The sequence below is a fragment of the Morus notabilis genome, unplaced genomic scaffold (genome assembly GCF_000414095.1).
Source record: "Morus notabilis unplaced genomic scaffold, ASM41409v2 Scaffold946, whole genome shotgun sequence".
Classification (NCBI taxonomy): Eukaryota; Viridiplantae; Streptophyta; class Magnoliopsida; order Rosales; family Moraceae; genus Morus; species Morus notabilis.
This window is the reverse complement of record NW_010359240.1, coordinates 91225-111490: the sequence shown is the minus strand read 5'-3', so window position 1 is coordinate 111490 and position 20266 is coordinate 91225. Positions and strand designations below refer to the sequence as shown.

Genomic DNA, 20266 nt, shown 5'->3' with positions numbered 1-20266 from the left:
AATAGTTTACATAAGTTAATAAATAGGCTAAATTACTGTTTTCGTCCATAACTTGTCTGGTTATGAATCATAACTTGACAAGTTATTGTCCATAAATCACAATTTTTGTCCATAACTTGTCTGGTTATGAACCATAACTTGACAAGTTTATCCATAACTTATCTAGTTATGAACCATAACTTGACAAGTTATGACCTATTAATTTCTATAACTAAAAGTTAGCATATATACTTCTTTAAACTTTTCATATTGACATATTTTCTACTATTTTCTTTTATTTTAATAAGTGTAAGCAAGGATATTTTGAAAAGGGACATTGAAAAAAAAAATCAATTGCACATAAGCGTTTGACAAACAGAAAAACTTTGAAACAAAAAATTGCATAAGTACATATATGAAAAAAAAAAGTTTACAATAAAAGACACGTTTGAGAAAAAAAAAATTTAGTGGCTGATTAAAAAAAATATTTAAAAGAAACATTCTTAATATAATAAGGATCGCTTAAAAAAATTAAGTACAGACACATCTTAAAAAGAGATATTTAATAAAAGAAAGCGAGAATATTCTTTGATTTTAGAATTAGATTAATTTTATTCCATTATGCATACAGCATATACGCTGTAATCATTCTTTATCCATTGCTTGTAGACTTTTGGAACAGAGTTTTATTGATTTTTTTTTTTTTGAGGAAAGTTTTATTGATTGTTTTTCTTTATTAGCTATTTAGATCATAGAGTATAATTATCGTAAGTTTGCTCTGTTCATTTCACCGATTCGAGTTTTACTACAGTAAAAAACTCTTTAGAGACAGTCACATTTAATTTTTTTACTATAACAAAAAACTCTCACATAAAGTTATATCTCAACTCGAATTAAAAACTCAAATCAGTGAATTAAACGGGCCATCAGTATAACATTATTGTAGTTATGATTTCTTATGTTGCAAACGCAATAATAAGTGATTTTTTCCTTTCAAGGTAATAATAAGTGCGAAAATAGTAGAAAATAGATCAATATGAAAAGATTAAGAAGTATATAGGCTAACTTTTAGTAATAGAAATTAATAGGCCATAACTTGTTAAGTTATGGTTTATAACCAGATAAGTTATGGACAAACTTGTCAAGTTATGGTTCATAGCCAGACAAATTATGGATAAAAAACGTGATTTATGGACAATAACTTATCAAGTTATGATTCATAACCAGACAAGTTATGATTCATAACCAGACAAGTTATGGACAAAAACAGTAATTTAGCCTATTTATTAACTTATATAATCTATTGACCTATTAATTTTAATTCATCTCAAGTCTTGATCTATTTCTCTCTTTCTCCTTAATAAGTGATTAAAAGTGTTCGTAAGGTTGTTAAGAAAACAAAACGCACAAGCGTTAATATCGATTCTATTGTAAAAAGCATGAATAGTCCCACGTCGGAAAAGTATAAATTAATTAAAGGGTTGTTTGGTTGGGAAATTCATACCCCGATTCGAATCATGATTCATGATTTGTTACAATATTTTCTCTCATAAAAAATACACATAAATCGAAAGTAATTCTAATCTTATGATTCTAATTCATGAATCAAACGTCTCCTAAGTTATTTATATGACGCTTAACGTAAGTCACGTTGTTGCCGAGCCAAGTAGCGTTGGCTCTTAACCAGGCGGGGCACACTCTCACCGAGATATCAGCACACAAGCACGTGTGGGCCTCATTACTCTACGGCCCACGGAGAGCCATTGGGTATGGCATATGGTTGAATACTCCCAACATACGTGGGCCGATAAATCTAAATCTTACAGGCCCACATCTTCAAACCATCTTTTTTACATTTGGAGATTTTTTTTTGGAAGGCTTTGAGAATTTTAAAACATGTTGTTGTCTTTTATTTCTGCCCCTTCCTGCAACTTTTTTTTTTTGGAGAATTTTCAAAAATGTTTTTTATTTCAAAAAAGTAGAGATAAAAAATTCAAAAAAAACCAATTTAAAAATAAAAAGTACAGATAAAAAAATAAAAAAAATAAAATAAGGAACTGTCACGTGCCAACTTAAAAAAAAGAGTTCTAACTTTTTTATGTTTGTTAGATTATGTATAAATATAAATAAATATAAATTGTCACTTTTACCTAAAAATATGGGAGATTTTTATAACTACTTCTCAAAATAGTACAACAGTACAACGAATTATTATTAACCCTTAAACATTACCCTTTTAGAATACATCTAGTTAAACATTCGTCAAAGATATAATATGTAAATTACCAAAATACCCTCAAAGTAAATTGATAATTTACAAAATGCTAGGTGCCTCCGTCCGGCGACTTTTTTGGCGGCCGTCTGATGGCTTTTTTGACGACTGGCCATAGTCTGCCAGACTATGACCCATAATCTGACAGGCTATGGCCCATGGTGTGTTAAGAACTTAAGACTATGACCCATAGTCTATCAAACCATGACTTATAGTCTGTGAGATTATGACCCATAATTTGACAGGTTACGCCGGTCGACGGGTCTCCGACCGTCAGCCAATCATAGTCCGTCATGCTATGACCTATAGTCTGTAAGACTATGACCCATAATTTATCAGACTATGACCCATAGTCTAATAGGTTACGTTGATTGGCAGGTCTCTAATCGCCGATTGGCCATAGTCTGTTAGACTATGACCCATAGTCTAACAGATTACGCCGGCTAGCAGGTCTCAATCGCCTAGCGTTGGCCATAGTCTGTCAGAATATGATCTATAGTATGCCAGACTATGGCTCATTTCAACCTGTTTAAATCAATTTCTAAGGCTAAAAAAGTATTGAAAAACATATAAATAATTAGCCTAACTAAGTACACCGGCCGGAGGATCTCCAATCTCTGACACCATCTATAGTCTGCCACACTATGATCCATATCAACCTGTTTAAATTAATTTTTAGGACTAAAAAAGTATTGAAAAAAATGATTAGCCTAACTAAATAGCAATTAAAAAAAAAAAAAGAGCATACAATTGATTTGGAACACTACACCTTATTGTCAATTCAAATATCTACATGTCCCTTAAAAAAAAAAAAAAAAAACTGATTATCGAAATTGCAGACAAAACTCCATACTGAAACAAAAAACAAATTATAAGGAAAAAGAACACTGAAAACAAAAGAACTTTTATGTAAACAACAACAAAAATGGAACTGACGGGATCTTCAATCTCATTGTGGAACAAAAACTGCAAATCAAAAAACAAATTATAGATCATAAAAACAACGACTCCAAAACCATAAAAACTCATATCTATAAAGACACAAAAATGGAACTGATCGGATCTTCAATCTCATTGTGGAACAAAAACTGCAAATCAAAAAACAAATTAGAGATCATAAAAACGACTCCAAAACCATAAAAAACTCATATCTATAAAGACACAAACAGATCAACAATAATTGGTCCCATAACAAATTAAAAAATCAAAATGCAAACTAGAGCCAAATAATCCAAACTAGAGCCAAAATTATCTTCATCGTTTTGGCTCATGACCTAACCAAAGCCTTAACAAAAATCAAATAACATTTTACTTTCTAACCCTGCCAGAAAGATTTTTGTGGGCCATAATTCACATGTTTGTGGATACTCAAACCAACATTTTACTTAAATAATGAAAAAAACAACCTCAGTCACACTCATTCAGAAAGCTATAGAATCTATGGAATAACAGTTCTTAAACTATTCAGTATAATGTGGGATCAAAGAATAGAAGAATTTTCACATCAAACACAAAAAAAAAAAAATTATTTCCAACTAGGAAAAGACTTGAATGAAACATGTGAAAAGTCATTCCTATAAAAGAAAGAAAGAAAGAAAGAAACATGTGAACAATCACGACTAGTACCGTATCTCCAACGTTTAAAGACTCTTCTAAGGGGCTCTCGAAGAATTTCATACTTTATTTCCAATTTGAAAGGTCGATAATGCTGATAGACAGCCACTTTGCAGCTTAGAGAAATAGAGAGAAACAGGAATTCTAGGAAATACTGTTGTATGGGGCCTATATGAATTATAAATCTTGCAAACAATGAACATTCTTCATAATCTCACTCCTACATAAGATAGGTACATAAATTTCCATGCCCACTGTAAGAAAGCTAAATACCTACCTATTCTGAAGTTCTACACCTTTAATCAAAGAAGAATTCTGCTTGTTACTGCTACATGCTTTCTCATCTGCAACCCAAGAGTAAGATTCGGATGAAGCGGCAACATTTTCCTTAGGAACACAAAATCTGGAATCATTTGCAATGAGGAAAACAAAAACAAATACAAGTGCAAAAACAAAGAACAAAAAAAAAAAAATGAAAGAATTGGACAAATGAGACTTAGGCCTCGTTCATTTAACTAAGAACCCATTTAGTTCACTCATTCAAGTTGAGATGTGATGTGAGAGCTTTTTAATGTAGTAATAAAATTAGATGCCACTATTTCTGAGAGCTTTTTACCGTAGCAAAACATAAATTCTAAACTCGAATAGGTAAAATGAACGGGGCATTCGAGTTTAAAATTTGAGTTTACTATAGTAAAAAACTCTAAAAAATAATCATATTTAATTTTATTGTTAAAATTTTCACATAGTGTCATATTTTAATTCAAATTAAAAACACGAGAACTAAACGGCCCTTAGTGTAATATACTATATGCAAAGTTTAAAAGAAACACCATTCAACATTTTTAACCTTTTTTTCTGTTTCATATTCCACAATAATTCAAGTCAAAAGACAAAAAGAGAAATAAAATGAAACTCAATTAAATCAAAATCCTTTTCCAACTCATTCTCACAGCAACAAAAAACAGTACACCAAAAATTCAAAATACACGCATGAAAAATTAGATTCTAAAACCAGAAAATTAAAGCTAAAATAGCAAAATCAGAACGAGATTCAAGCTCAAGAAACGTAAGAAAAGAGGAGAGAGGAAAGTAAACTCACCTGAAGCTACCAAAAAAAGAAACCCTCGGAGAAGTTCTCCTCTGGAGAGACCCTAGGCAAGGATCGGGCTCTGGAGATCCGTCGCGATGGCGCGGAGAGAGAGAGAGAGAGAGAGAGAGCAGCGCCTGAGGTAGGGAGAGAGTGAATTGGAGCAGGTGAGAGAGAGCGGCGGAGAGAGGGGGGAGAGAGAGAGACATGAGATGAGAAGAGCAGATAGAGGAGAGAGAGATAAATCTGCGAAGAGAGAGATGCACAGGCGAGATTCGGCTATGGCTGCCAGCGCAAACGCAGAGAGAGTAGAGAGAAGAGGAAGAGGCGACAAATAGAGAGGGAAACGGGGTTGAGCAGAGAGAGGGAGAGAGAATGAGATAGAATAAAAACAATGGGCCGGTGTGTTTTGTTCTAAAATAATTTTATTTTTATATGAAAATAAAAATAAAAATATTTTTATTTTTATTTTTATATTATTTTTAAAAATATTTTTGATAGTTTTATTCTGAGATTATTTTTAATTTAAAAAAAATTAAAATTGTGTTTGATGGTTTAATTTTTAAAAATATGTAATAATATTTAAAATAATAATATATTAAATAAACTTAATAATATTAGTGTTCCCCTCATTTTTATTTTATCTCATAAACTTTAAAAACTTCTACTTTGTTCTCCAACTTAAAATAAGTCACGCTTAAACTCTTCTGTTAAAATTTTTATTAAAACCAAATGTAAAAGAACCGTATGACCTCACTTAATTCCACTATTTTGAGGTTAAGTGGGTCTAATACAAAGTTTAAGAGGTGACACGAGAGTTTTTAAAGTTGAGAGGTAAAATGGGAATAATCTTAAATTTGAGGGGGTATTGGTGAAAATACTCCTAGAGTTTAATTAAGCAAAAAGTTAATGAGATTTTGTATACTCACCTCGAAAATTCTCTTAGCAGGGTCAATATCAATAGTAAGAGTCTCCAAATATGGGCAACTATTGAGGAAAAATCTGACCCCATAAAGTTCATTTTCATGCATTGCAGTCTTCAAGATCAAGTGTTTGACATGCAAACAAGGCTTCAATCCCAAAGGTTCTTCACTTGTGGGAATGGCCTAGAACCAAACAATAGCATCATTATAGAACATTTCTCATTCATTCGTCTATTATTATTTTACTAGATATGAAAATTGGAGCATCACATATGTCACAAAATAATGAATCTAGATCTTTAGCCTTTCTCATTGATTCACGTCTCATGTTAAACAATTTTACTAGAAATGAAAAATAATGAAGCGTTTTTTTTTTTTTTTTTAATTAGAGAAAATTGAAGCATTCAAAAGTTCTTCTTTTGTAATAACGTCATCATGAAACTATTAATCTTGAAAATTAATTTCTCAGTATCAGGTTAAACAGTAGTACTAGAAAGAAATTAAATTGAAGTATTCTCTGCTTTTTTTTTTTATTTAAAAAAAAGAGAAAATTGAAGCATTCAAAGGGTTATTCTCTAGTAATATATAATGGGAATTGTCTCTGGTCAGGCACTTGGGACGATAGTTGTATAATTCTACATAAATTGTGTATATTTATATATAAATCGTGTATATTTACATGTAAAGTCGTGTATATTTAACATGAAATACAACAAATTAGTTAATATATATTTTCATTCTATGTGTTCACTAATTGCTATAAAAAATACATGTTCTGAGGATTAATATATATTGTCATTTTTTATAACTTAACATACACGACTTTACATGTAAATATACACAATTTATATGTAAATATACACGATTTATACAGAATTATACAATTATCGTTTCGATCAATCACTTTCTAAGTACCTGACCGGAGAACTTACCTATATAATGTCCTAAAACCCAAAAACTAGTACAACAGAAAAAGTGCAAGCATAACACAAGATAATCTCTTAATCTTGAACACTTCTCATTCATTCAAGTATCATTGTTAAAAAAAAAATGCAAGAAATGAAAAATATTGAAGCATTCAAAGAGAGAGAATTTTACCTGAAGGATAAAACTACAAACTGTCAAAACCTTGGCAGCATAAAAATCGCGAAACAGCTCGGAAAGAAGAGGACCAACTTCTCCGAATTCCGACTGAAGCCCGAAATCAAGAACAACCTCGTCGATCCGCCCGGTCGAATTAAGTTCGAAAGTGCAAAATTCGCCACAATACTTGAAAAACCTTAAATTAGGCGCCTCAATCGTTATCCAACTGTGAATGACATGGCACTTATCTATGCTCAAACTCTCAAGCCTCAAACTCGCCCCTTTGATCTCAATAACCCCTGTGTTCCAACACCTCTTGAGGCTCAAACTCTCCAAAACCGCGCAGTTTTCGACTAAAGCCTTAAGCGAAGATGACGACAACTCGATCCGCCCCAAAGAAAGATGCCTTAGAGAACCAAAACTCTTGAACATAGAGGCGTCAAAATTGCAAGAGAACAACTTCAGAGCTTCAAGAGTTTTGAGGCCATAAATACTCAAGGGCAAATCAAACTTCGTGAAATATTCATCACTGACAAAAAAGCCTTCATCATTATCACTATTTTCGTCCCACATTGGGCTAGAGAAATCAAGAAGAATCACTTTGGCCTTTCTTCGAACGGCTGAAGCAATGCAACGAGTGATGTCACTAACAAAATCTTCAGGCTTGGAGAGTGTTAATGAAAGCTTATCTACTTGAGGTGATTCTTGACGATTTTTGATCAGTCGGGTTTGACTTTACATGTAAATATACACAATTTATATGTAAATATACACGATTTATATAGAATTATACAATTATCGTTTCGATCAATCACTTTCTAAGTACCTGACCGGAGAATTTACCTATATAATGTCCTAAAACCCAAAAACTAGTACAACAGAAAAAGTGCAAGCATAACACAAGATAATCTCTTAATCTTGAACACTTCTCATTCATTCAAGTATCATTGTTAAAAAAAAAATGCAAGAAATGAAAAATATTGAAGCATTCAAAGAGAGAGAATTTTACCTGAAGGATAAAACTACAAACTGTCAAAACCTTGGCAGCATAAAAATCGCGAAACAGCTCGGAAAGAAGAGGACCAACTTCTCCGAATTCCGACTGAAGCCCGAAATCAAGAACAACCTCGTCGATCCGCCCGGTCGAATTAAGTTCGAAAGTGCAAAATTCGCCACAATACTTGAAAAACCTTAAATTAGGCGCCTCAATCGTTATCCAACTGTGAATGACATGGCACTTATCTATGCTCAAACTCTCAAGCCTCAAACTCGCCCCTTTGATCTCAATAACCCCTGTGTTCCAACACCTCTTGAGGCTCAAACTCTCCAAAACCGCGCAGTTTTCGACTAAAGCCTTAAGCGAAGATGACGACAACTCGATCCGCCCCAAAGAAAGATGCCTTAGAGAACCAAAACTCTTGAACATAGAGGCGTCAAAATTGCAAGAGAACAACTTCAGAGCTTCAAGAGTTTTGAGGCCATAAACACTCAAGGGCAAATCAAACTTCGTGAAATATTCATCACTGACAAAAAAGCCTTCATCATTATCACTATTTTCGTCCCACATTGGACCAGAGAAATCAAGAAGAATCACTTTGGCCTTTCTTCGAACGGCTGAAGCAATGCAACGAGTGATGTCATTAACAAAATCTTCAGGCTTGGAGAGTGTTAATGAAAGCTTATCTACTTGAGGTGATTCTTGACGATTTTTGATCACTTGGGTTTGAGCGAATTCGGCGAAAAAATGTTTTGGGATCGTTCCTTTTCTCTCGTTTAGGTCGATTGTGGCCGTCGTGGGCAAAATGTGGCGCCAACGCTTGGAGAGGATGGAAGTTCTTGTGGCTTCTTTGAAAGGAAGGAGAGAGATGATCTCGAGGAGAAGAGAATCGGGTAAGTTTCCGATGAAGTCGAGGTTTTTGGCCATGGCTATGTGGGATTTTGGTTAGGAGTTGAAGTGTTGATTTGCAGGGAATTTTATGGAAGAAAAATCGGTTGTGAAGAGACCAACGGTCGCGACGTTTTGGAGCAGTTGTGTTCTTTTTGGCGGTCGGTCCTTTTCTTTTGGTGACTGTACAGGAAACGTCGCGCCGTTTTGAATAGAAGAAGAGTAAAGAGCCCAACAATTGCGACGTGTCACGAGTTTTTTTTTATATATTATTATTTGGGAGATTACTTGATACGCGTGTATAGGTTAAATTTTTTTGACGGTTAGATTTATGTATTTTTTAATTTTTAAAGATTTTATACAGATTTAACAGATAAAAAATCTAACTTACTAAAATGTTGACATACTGAAAAAGTCTATTACTACTACTATTACGAGTGGACTGAAAAATACAACCTAACACTAGAAAATAGAGAAAATCTAAAGTACCCCTTAATTTTACCTAAATCCAACATTTACTTCTGTGTTTTTAATAATTTAAAAAGTATCCTTTAGGTTTTTAAATTATCTTAAAATTATTCCATATGTTTTTCAAAAGAGTAAAAAAATAACCCTTTAATTTATCAACATTTTTGAAATACCAAAAATAATCTCAATAAGTATTATTTACATATTGTTTTAGATATTAATTATGTAAAACTTTTAAAACATAACTTTAACAACTAAATAACATCAAGAAAACAAAAAAGCTAACGTGTTCAAATGATCGCAGAACAACATTAAGTGTATGGACGAGACCAATTTGACAAGTCTAAATTCACAAGTTGTGTATTAATGGCAAGGGTGGCAAGGGTGCGAAATTCTGTGTGGACTTAGACTTTGATCGGTTAAGTTTTGGATTTTTTTTTTCTAAAAACGTAGAATTTATTTTATTGAAAGTTTTACGTTTTTTCTTTAAATTTAGTTTCTTAGTTTTTAGTTTTTAAGATGATGTTTAAATATTAATCATTAAGGTTATTTTTATCATTTTTAACAATATGATCACTTAAAGGGTTATATTTTACTTCTTTCAAAAAACTTAGGATATAATTTGCAATAATTTAAAGACATAAGGGATCGTTTTTAGATTATAAAAAATACAAGAGTAAGTATTGGATTTATCTAAAATTGAGGTGTACTTTTTAAATTTTCTCCTAAAAAACAAGACAAATACACTACTAAATCAGGATAAAAACCGCCATTAATCCTTAATGTACAACACAAAGAGAAACAAAACAAAAAGAAATCATAAACACTGTTAATAAGACCTCCGGCAATAAGGAAAATAAATTTAGCATTTCAAATAACTCTATATATTACAGTACAAATAAAAATACTAAGATATAAATATTTCATGCTCACATTTTTCTAATGATAAATATACCGTTGATATTAATACTACAATGGAGATAATTTTAGCAATTGTAACACCTTGAGAAATTAAATAGGATTAATTAAGATAATTAAAATTTATTAGTGTGTCTAATATGGTTTAATTAATTAATTATGTTCATTAAATGTTTCTGATATTTAAGTTTAAATGTTTCCAAGGGATTTAAACATTTTCAGTATTTATATTTTCACCTTAAAAGTATATGTAGACACATTTTCTAGTCTACTTTTATAAATATCTTTTGAAATTATCCTTACTTTTCTTTATTTCTTTTCTTTCCTTTTTCTTTCCCTTTTTCTTTCTTTCGCGTGCTCCCTCAGCTTTCTCTCACCCTCTTAAAAATTTGTCAAATTTTCTAAAATCTTGAACCAAATGAGAACTTCAAGGAGTTTTCAACGTCAAGGGAAGGATTTGGGGTAAGATTTCTGAAAAACTTTTCTTGAATATTGAATTTTTCCTTTAGAAAAACTTATTTTTAGTTCGAATTGGATTTTGATGGATTTTGGGTAAAATCATGATGAAAATTGGGGAAAATTAGTTCTTTAGACTTGATTTGTCGTTTGGAACCTGGATTTAGTAGTTTTCTTTTGAAATATCTCATATTTAAACTCAAATTTGCAAGTTTTGGAGTTTTTCTTCGCAGTTCGGTCGTTTGTCCACGCACTGCTGAACTCCACCGGTCGACCGGACAAGTCGACCAGACCAATCGACCGGTCTCTTCTTTACCGGCCGACTAGTGAAGAACAACTTCTCTATCACTGGTCGACCGGTGCACACGTGATTTGAATATGTTTTGTCTTAAAACCCTGTTTTGACCCTGATTTTCAAAGAGAACCCAAATTAGCTTCATTTGAGAACCTAAAGTATATGTATTAGCATCTTTAATCCATGTTTTGAGATCAAATCCTTGGAATGATGATTTGAAACATGAAATGATTTATGAAACTTGGAATTGGATTAAGGCACACTAATAGGAAATCAAAGTGTATAATTGAGCTTGATTTATTTTAGGAATGAGAATTGAATCCTAAAATGTTATTTTGTATCAATGCTAGTTGAGGAATATGATTGAGGGCTTTGAGAAAGCAAAAGCTAGGATAGCTCAATGCTAGCAACAGGTTTGGTACTTGAGATGTAGAATTTCTTGTCATTTTCTTTGATAGCATGTTTTAAAGAGTTTTGGCCAATGCAAATGTTTTAAAGAAAGGACATGTTTGATAAAAAAAAAGTGTTCTAACACAGCTTGATTTTAGCTATTGGAATCATAATGAACTATTTCAAAGTTTTAATGAATGATTTCATAAGATAACATATCTTGCGAATTGGTAAGTCTGCTGATGGCCTAGATAAGATATGCAGAGAGTATCCTCGAGGGCAGAACCCGAAACCCGGACCGGGCTACTACGGTGGTATTAAGGCTTGTGCTTGTGGTTGTATAAGTAATTTATCATAGTATAAATTGTTTGTTGATGCTTGTAATATGAAATTTAAAGTTTATACTTCCTTTTAGAAAAAAAGATGTTAGGTTCCGACAGTTGTGTTGTAACTGAATATCTTTATTTACTTACTTATTCATTATTTACTTGTTTATAAAGTTTATTTTAAAATACATCCTATTGGGCCTTCTGCTCATGTTTTATTTTGTTTCTATAAATATTGTTGACGGTTGGATTTCATCAACAATAAACCCGCCGGATTACCTTGGGGTTACTATTGACGGTTGGATTTCGTCAACAATAAACCCGCCGGATTACCTTGGGGTTACCCTTTGGATTACCGGCTTATAGGTTTAATGAAAGTGTGGATTCTAGTTTGATTTAAGTATTTTTGTGTTTGAATGAACTGTATGTAAATGAACAAGAAGAATTTTATAGTGGTTCACTCTATAAAATTAGAGCTACATCCACTGTGTATATTGTATTTCTTTTGTGGAGATTATAATTTACAATAAATGCTATCTCTCTCTCTTGTTCTTTCTCCTCTGGAATCTCTGGACCCCTTCCCTATTGGGGGTCCTTCTTCTTTTATACTCGGGCTTCCTTCACTGGGTGGGTTTCCTTCATAGGTAGGAACACTCAAGTGCTCTCCCTCTCTAGGCCCAAACATAGCCCACTAATTAATACTGTTCACTCAATCAATTAGTCTTCTATTACGGCTCTATGACTCTCCGTAATGCTTTTCTGTCCCCTGGGGGGGCGGTTTGTAAACTTGCAATTAATGCTGTCAGACTTCTCTTACTTTTGCACGTAACCCGTCGTGTCTTAAAGGGCCGTTCCCCTCGTCGTCAGCGCTGTTTAGCCTTTCTCGCCCTTTCTAGCGATCTTTTCTGCAGTCGAGGGATCTTGTCGTGTCAACCCAGGCGGAGTCAACCGTCGACGCCTCATGGGGTCGTCGCCCTAATTATGGACTTCATCTTCGGGCTCTACGGCTGATCTTGAGGGAAACGAAGTGTCGAGGGTTGAGTGCTTGGCGGAAAGCAAGTATAGCCAAGTGTCGTGGTGCCGTTGGTCCAGGTGTCCATCATATTTTCCCACACAAAATATTAAACTCCTTCCAGGTGACGCTAGAAGCAGTGCAGAGTAAGTAGAAATCTCTCACAACCCTAGCTCGTGTAGTTCGAGAAGGAGTTGAACTATCCATCATCCTTGTGTATAAATGTAAGGATTGTAAATTCTAAGACTTTAAACTTCGAATATCGAGACTGTGGTTGATGTCTGTAAATGTTATTTACATGTTCATGTATGTACAATATTGTATATCTTGTGAGTGAAACTCTGAATGATGCCATAGGCTTAGTTTAAAACTTGTTTTTCAAAAAAGTGTGAAAGTCTCCATCACTTTCTTGTAATCTAATTTCAGTAAAATGTGGGGCTTCTTTAGAAATTTCTTTAATATTTTACTTTTAGTTTTTATTATTATATTTTCAAATATGTAATTACTTTCTTAATTATGTTTAACTTCTAAACGAGTCTCCACGTCACTACTTCTGATTTGAGACGTGACAGCAATTCATTGTTAAAAAGGCGAAAAAATTTGTATATGTCAAGTAAAAGGAAAAAAACAAAACTCATCAACTTAAAATGTTTAGCATATTTCATTTGAAAGAAAGCTTTTTTTTTTTTTCATTTTGAAATGATGAAGGAAATCCTAAAGCACTTAAAAAAGCAAGATATATTTATTACTGTTAGAATTGGACGCAACAGTTGTCTAATACATGATATTAAGGCGAAAAACAATCTTACGTCTATTAACATCTCCCATTCCATTTTTCACATACCTATTTTTAATAAAATTTCTTATTACTAAATTAACCATTAATAAAATTACTTTTAAGGACAACAATATTTTTAAAAAAAATACTCATTACACAAGCCATCTTAAATAAGAATTATTGTCTTCTAAAAATTATTGTGCCCTACCTTTTTTAAAGGAATAGAAATGGATTCCAACACGAAGGGCTCTCTCTGTATAAAGATATGTAGTTAATTCTTTGTATAAGCTCTCTGTTTTGCATTTGGTGAATGGACCGTCATTCATGTAATTTTTGCTTCTTTAATGGGTTGACGCCTTCTTTTGTAACCTTGACCCATAAGGTACCTTTTTTTTAAAAGGAAAATTGCATTTAAATAAAACATGATAAACAATCATCTCGGTATAATACTAATGACCCATCAGAGAGATAGACGCATGCCTGAGGCCCAAAAACGGGAGAACGCCTCGGCACACTAACAACGAGCACACTTAAGGCTGAAATTAAAAAAACCCTTCCTATCGACATAGGCCTCCGAGCGTTGGAGGGACAAATCGCTAAACCCCACAAAGAGGGGACGTCTACATGGCCTAAAAAATTTCTAACCGAACCAAGACCACCCTATCAAGAGACATACAATCGACTTTAAGCCGATCACCAAAATCTAACAACAAACACCAAACCAAATTAGGGGTTAGGTGGGGAGACCACCGCCCTTATTACAAACACAAAAGTTATAAAACAAAAAAAGCTCCGACCACCAGCGTTAGAAACCTCTGGTGAAGGGTAACTGACCAAAGGACCTTCGAGGGAGATAGCCGGCTAAGGGATCTCAGCCACTAAACGCATACTCGCCTAAAAATGAAGCCCATTTGTTTGACTGCCAAACTTCAAATAGGTTTAGATCCGCCCAAATTGAGCCACCATATTGTACACCATCGCCGCTAACGAGAAGCCCATGATGAGAAGAGCCAGAAGACCGACTTTCATGGCTTGGAGGTAGCGACACGCATAGAAGCGGCCCTGAGCTCCCGCTGTTGTTCACTCTTTTTCCTCTGATTCATGTGGGAGAGACAGAAAGAAAAAACCTTAAAAATCTTGTAATTTGCTTTTTTTTTTTTACCCGTAAGGTATTTTAGTTCTGAGTTTAATGTACTTTCTAATTGCACTTTTTTTTCATATAGTTTTATAGAGTTTAAAGCAAACAACATTCTTTACCAAAAAAGATAAAAGAAAAAAAGGCGAGCATTTTGAATTTTAACTCATTAGATTAGTTAGAGGATCAATTTGTCACAAACTTAAAATTTTAGGGACCTCTAAGCTATTAACCCATACGAGGGAGTTATGTTTTAGAAGGTTCATCAATGGGAGGTCCATTAGTCGAAAAATTCCAGCGGAACCCTATAAGTACAGTCCAGTACTGAGTTCACTCGGAACCTTCATTGCAATTAAACGAGCACGCTTCCAGTTACTCAAATCTCCGTCGTTCACTTCTGGTATGTTACTTTTCATCACTATTTCCCTCGAAAATCTTTTCCCGGAAAGTTCACTCGTTTGCTGTTAGATTGTTTGTTTCGACGATTTTCGTTTTCCCCTTTCAATTCGGTTGATAAACTGGAAATGGCACCTTGAATTAGGTACGATAATGGAAAAATAATTAGTTGTGGTTTTAGAATTCTTCACCCTCTCTCTCTAGAAGAAAATTTCCTGTCTTGGAGCTTAGGGTTTCAATGGCCAAATGCCCGACTTTTATCTGTATCTATGTGTGTATACATCGCTGTTTGTTCTTGAGTATTTATGTAGACTTTTTGATATTTCTGGTTTAGATATTGTGTTGTTTTGAGTTTCTTTTTTCTTATTATCACCTAAAGTTTGAATTTTGCATATCTTGCTTTTGTGGATGGTAAAAAAGTGTAAAACAGAAACGAAAACCTAGATTTTTTGTTGGTGAAACTGAAATTTTTTTGCTCTCTCTTTTTTTATTTTTCATTTTTTATTTTTTATTTTTTTAAGCTTTGTTGTTCTGGTAGAGCCCTTATTTTGGTAGTGTTTTAATAGAAATTTATTCTCAATATTTTTCAGTGAGCAAAATCCGTTAGTGTGTTGTAAACGCACTGATGGGGCGTAATATTTCCAATCATTCAGAATCGCCGGTTAGGGGTCGGGGGTCTCCTCACAGGAAGAGCCCATCCCGAAGAGAGAGATCTCCCGCCCGACATAGGAGCTCCCATCGGGGTGGCTCTCCAGCTAGAGAGAAGCATCGTGGTGATGTTAAGTCTCCAAAGCAGGAGCGATCAGCCTCTCCCAAGTCCCGTTCCCTCTCTCCGCGGACAAAAAGGTTAAGGGGAGCTCAAGCTGAAAGAGACGTTGAGGGAGAACAAGAAAGAAGCCATGGTAGGGGGAGTAAGAGGAACTCACAAAGGGAAAGGGGTTCGGAAAAAGAAACGGGGAGTGAGAGAAAAGAGAGAAGGTCAGGAAGAGATGATGCTGACGGGAAGTCTTCAAGATCGAGACGTGGTCGTTCTACTTCTCCATCAGATCATAACCACAAGAGTCGGCGTAGATCTCACTCACCTCAACCAGCTTTAGATGGCAGATCTCGTGAAGGGGTGAAAGGAACCGAGAGGGATTATGAAAGGAACCATAGCAAAGGGAGTGATAGAGATACACAAAGGGAAAGGGGTTTAGATAGAGAAAGGGAGGGCGTGAGAACAGAGAGAAGATCTGGAAGAGATGATCCTGATCAAAGGTCTTCAAGATCCAAACACGGGCGGTCTATTTCTCCATCCGATCAGCACCATAGGAACAAGCACACATCTCGTTCACCAGCTGATGCAAGAGCTCGTGATGAGGTGTCTGGTGATATCCACTCCTTAAAAATGCCTGGTTTGAAAAATATTTTTTTTATTACTTGTTATGTTGCCAAATTATTGAGGAATGAAGCATATTGTTTTTCATAATATTGCAAGTTGACAAAAGTTTATTTTTGGAGAGAAAAGTTTATAGAAGCAGTATCACTGCGTTTTCTAATTATTGCTTAATTTGTAGTGGCCGTTTCAATTTGTATGGGAAGACACGCCTATAAGTTCTAGTTTCTTAGTTCAATCTCAGTGGCAGTCAGAGCACTAAGGCAGAATATTAAGTAAAATTGTGTAGAAGTATAAATATTCTTGTTAAAAGTTTTGCAAGTGCGTTAATAGCTGTCAATGAAATGAAAATTGAAGTCCACCGCGTGAAGACATGGAAGGGTACTTTAAAACCTTTGAATGTTTGATTAGACCAATATCAAATTGGTGGCACTTTTTTTTTCTTTTAATTTTTAATTCAAACATTGTACTACTAACTCCAGTGATATGTCCTAGCAATATCCTCCACATAATATAATCATGGACTCCTAGTCAATATATGAATTTCTGTTTGTAAACAAATGTTAGAGGCTTAGAGCTACATTTTGAAGACAGTTTGATCTGTTACTTTTAGTAGATAATGCTTGTAGATTTGCTTGATACGTATTGAAAGTGCCCAACTGTAGATTAACTCTTTGTTTCTTTTTATTTTTTAAAATCCAGGGGCCAACTTCAAGAGGAGCTGATTATGGGTGAGCTGTGGTTTGAATTTTAGATTCATGCTTGCTCTTTGATAAACAATTAAGAAATTTTGCTCACAATTTGGTGTATTACTCATCTATGTTACATTTCATTTGGTGGTTTCAAAACAATGTTAGAGCATCTCGGGCTTTGCCTTTTTTTTTTTCCCTCCATTTTTCTCTCTTAAGTTTGTTTAGACAGAACATGTAGTTTTTAGTTTGCGGCAATGATCTATCTTCTGATTAGAGGTTGCTTGCTTGGCAGGAATGATGAAATTGATTCCATCTCCAAGATGCAAGCTGCTGAGGAGGCATTGGAAGCAAAGAAAAAGGTAATGTGTTGCATACCAGCATTCTTATTGTTATGCATTATCAATATCATGACATTATCCTCTATATTCGTTATCGTTATCATGGCATTACATTACCCTTTTTTTGGGTCGCTCCGTGTGAAATTTTGGCTGAGATATATCCTCTGGTTCTTCTATTCGTTGACTGATTGCTTTGTGCCTTCAGGAACAACCTTCCTTTGAGCTTTCAGGAAAGCTTGCTGCTGAAACTAATAGGGTCAGAGGTGAGCAAAACACCATTTTCTTCGATTTTGATGCAACGATCCTTTTTTGTTTTTTTTTTTTCCCTTGCTATTTTGTACTCTATGGAATTCTCACCCTTTTCTTTTGCGAGGAGAAATAAATGAAACAAAACCACCAGCTTATGTAATGGTTGTTACTCTGTCAGGTGTAACACTACTGTTCAATGAACCCCCAGATGCACGGAAACCTAATATAAGGTGGAGGCTTTATGTTTTCAAGAATGGAGAAGTTCTTAATGGCAAGTCTTGTAGAACTTGATTTTTCCAAATGTCTAGTTGTTTTGTTTCATCTGAGAAGCATATTGTTACTCACTATTGAAGTAATAACCCACATTGAACAAGCTGCTGACTAACAGCCACTCGTGTTGAAATACTATGTTATAAAGTGACTCCTCTTCACACAAATTAAAAGTTCGTCTCAAAAGGTTGTTTCTTGTGAAATGATATGTCAATAGATACTTCATACGTGAATAATTGAAGTGTTCATGAAGATCTTTTTATTAAATTGGGCTAGGGCCTAGCAGCCTTCACAATGTGGAATCACAGCTCTTTCTTAATTCAGCTGCAACAACTTTCGTGGTGTGGTTGTTACACTGACATCCATTGTTGTTGTTGTTTTTATTTTTATTTTGTTATTTTAAATCAGCATACTGACATCCATTGTTGCGTGGAAATCTTTTTGTTGCTGCTTTCTTATAATTGACGTATGATTTACAGAACCCCTTTACATACATCGTCAAAGCTGTTACCTTTTTGGGAGGGAAAGGAGGGTGGCGGATATTCCGACAGACCACCCGTCCTGCAGCAAGCAACATGCCATAATACAATTTCGGTAATTTATAACAAGAAGAACTGTTTATGTTCTCTTACATAGTGGTTTCGGGAGTAATTTTTCCTTTTCTACCATGGCAGGCAAGTCGAGAAGGAGAAGCTTGATGGTATGTTAGCGAAGCAGATAAGGTTAGACAACGTTGATTCCGTCATCAATTTCAATATTTGGGAAATGGATAATATCAGTTTGTCATCCAACCTTTTCTGTTTGCACCTTTATTGCTTGCAGGCCTTACCTAATGGATCTTGGAAGCACAAACAAAACCTTCCTTAATGTAAGTGGCTCATATATATAATGTCTTCTCCGCTTGTAATGAACTGTTAATTCATTTTTATGCTATGTTTAATCATTTGGTTGGTTGTATTCAACGTCTTCTTTTGCCAAATGCAGGAAGTTGCCATTGAACCTCAACGCTACTATGAGCTTTTTGAGAAAGATACTATAAAATTTGGTAACAGTAGGTAAGCACTAAGCAACAAATCAATATCCAACTTTCCCTCTACCGAAAAAGTTTTATTGCGAAATATTTCCTTTTAATTTTCAAATGGCTGAATTAGGAATCAAAATTACTGTTTCCTAAATGATCTCTTCTGTTGGTTTCTTTGCGACGCACTAGTTTGGTTTCTGCTCTGGTTTTCCTTTGTCACAATTCCCGTTCCGATTTCTAGCGTAATACTACTGATCTTATTACAGTTCTTTTGAATTGTTTCTTACCTTCATTGCTTGCAGCCGAGAGTACGTACTACTGCATGAGAACTCTACCCAATGAGAAAGATGAAATGGCTTCACCAAGGGATAACCTTTCTTAGCATTGCGACCTGGCCATGTTTTCTTCGTGTGCAAGGAATGTTTCAGTGGCATCATGATGGTTTTTGTTCTTTACCCATCGTTTTGAATTCTCTTTCTTCTGGTGCCGGTGAAATGAATAGTTCAAATGAAACAGCAGTGTAGTTTTTGGCTTTTGTAATTTTATGAACTTTAGGTCAGGCATTTGACTGGCAGCCTATTAACAGTACTATTCTAATTGAGTTATATTTATTCGTAGAAAGCTTGTTTGGTTTACTAGAGTTTTGCTTCGAGTGGTACAATTTTCACTAATTATGTCGATCCATATTTGTCAGTATCTTAGACGTCATGTCCAACAGTCCAATTGACGACAATAATAGAAATTCGACCAAGGATTATCAAGTCAGACCCAAAAGAAATTACGCCCTCAGTTTATTTTAAAGTGTTTCTCTGGTAGAGCTAGGAAAAATGAATTATCGTTAATTTTTTACTTTTTAATTGTTAGATATGTATTAAAAATTGTCTATTTTGAATATTTTTTTTAATCTGATGTGATTTTAATAAGATTCAACAGTCAGAAATTGACACTATTGGTAGGCCTATAAGATAAAGTCTTTGTTAGGATTTTAGTTGAGTTTTACATTGCTAAAGTATAGTCTTAGCATGTGACTTTATAACCACTTGAACATCTTTTTTTTACAAGTTAGTTTTTGAGGATGAGTTCTGCTAAAGAGTTATAACAATTGGTATCAGAACATGTCCTTCCTTAGGCCCACGTTGCAGAAGGAAAGACCTGGGGAGAGGGGCAACCTGGAAAGGTCAAAGTGGGCTGCCGTGGACGTCAGTGTCGGAAGCGTAGTCATATGTTATGATTCTGGTTGAGTCTCCTATTATTAAAGTACGAACTTAACATGTGAGTTTATAACTACTTAGACACTCTTT

The 20266-nt window shown here is 34.4% G+C and overlaps 4 protein-coding genes across 4 annotated transcripts; 1 reads left to right on the top strand and 3 right to left on the bottom strand.

The window, feature by feature from the left end:
• Window positions 1-3156: 3156 nt before the first annotated feature.
• Window positions 3157-5311, bottom strand: LOC112090772. The gene is made up of 3 exons (XM_024162839.1): window positions 4968-5311; window positions 4143-4268; window positions 3157-3217 (listed from the first exon to the last, which is right to left on the bottom strand). Exons 1-3 carry the CDS (start codon window positions 5162-5164, stop codon window positions 3157-3159), a joined length of 384 nt encoding a protein of 127 aa, XP_024018607.1. The 5' UTR covers window positions 5165-5311.
• A 534-nt stretch (window positions 5312-5845) lies between these two features.
• On the bottom strand, window positions 5846-7534 carry LOC112090771 (putative F-box/LRR-repeat protein At5g54820). Its single transcript, XM_024162838.1, has 2 exons — window positions 6977-7534; window positions 5846-6061 (listed from the first exon to the last, which is right to left on the bottom strand). The coding sequence occupies exons 1-2, from the start codon at window positions 7532-7534 to the stop codon at window positions 5846-5848; spliced, it is 774 nt and encodes a 257-aa protein (XP_024018606.1).
• Window positions 7535-7557: 23 nt separating this feature from the next.
• Window positions 7558-8900, bottom strand: LOC112090770 (putative F-box/LRR-repeat protein At5g54820; the record flags this gene model as incomplete). The annotated part of the gene is made up of 2 exons (XM_024162837.1): window positions 7558-7581; window positions 7971-8900. Coding segments are annotated over 2 exons (954 nt in total), but the record flags the coding sequence as incomplete, so codon positions are not given.
• A 6008-nt stretch (window positions 8901-14908) lies between these two features.
• LOC21400784 (FHA domain-containing protein DDL) lies at window positions 14909-19580 on the top strand. Its single transcript, XM_024162832.1, has 11 exons — window positions 14909-15024; window positions 15611-16380; window positions 17098-17126; window positions 17380-17446; window positions 17631-17688; window positions 17853-17945; window positions 18424-18538; window positions 18619-18666; window positions 18767-18812; window positions 18929-18999; window positions 19268-19580. The coding sequence occupies exons 2-11, from the start codon at window positions 15646-15648 to the stop codon at window positions 19305-19307; spliced, it is 1302 nt and encodes a 433-aa protein (XP_024018600.1). The 5' UTR covers window positions 14909-15024; window positions 15611-15645; the 3' UTR covers window positions 19308-19580.
• The last annotated feature ends 686 nt before the right edge of the window (window positions 19581-20266 follow it).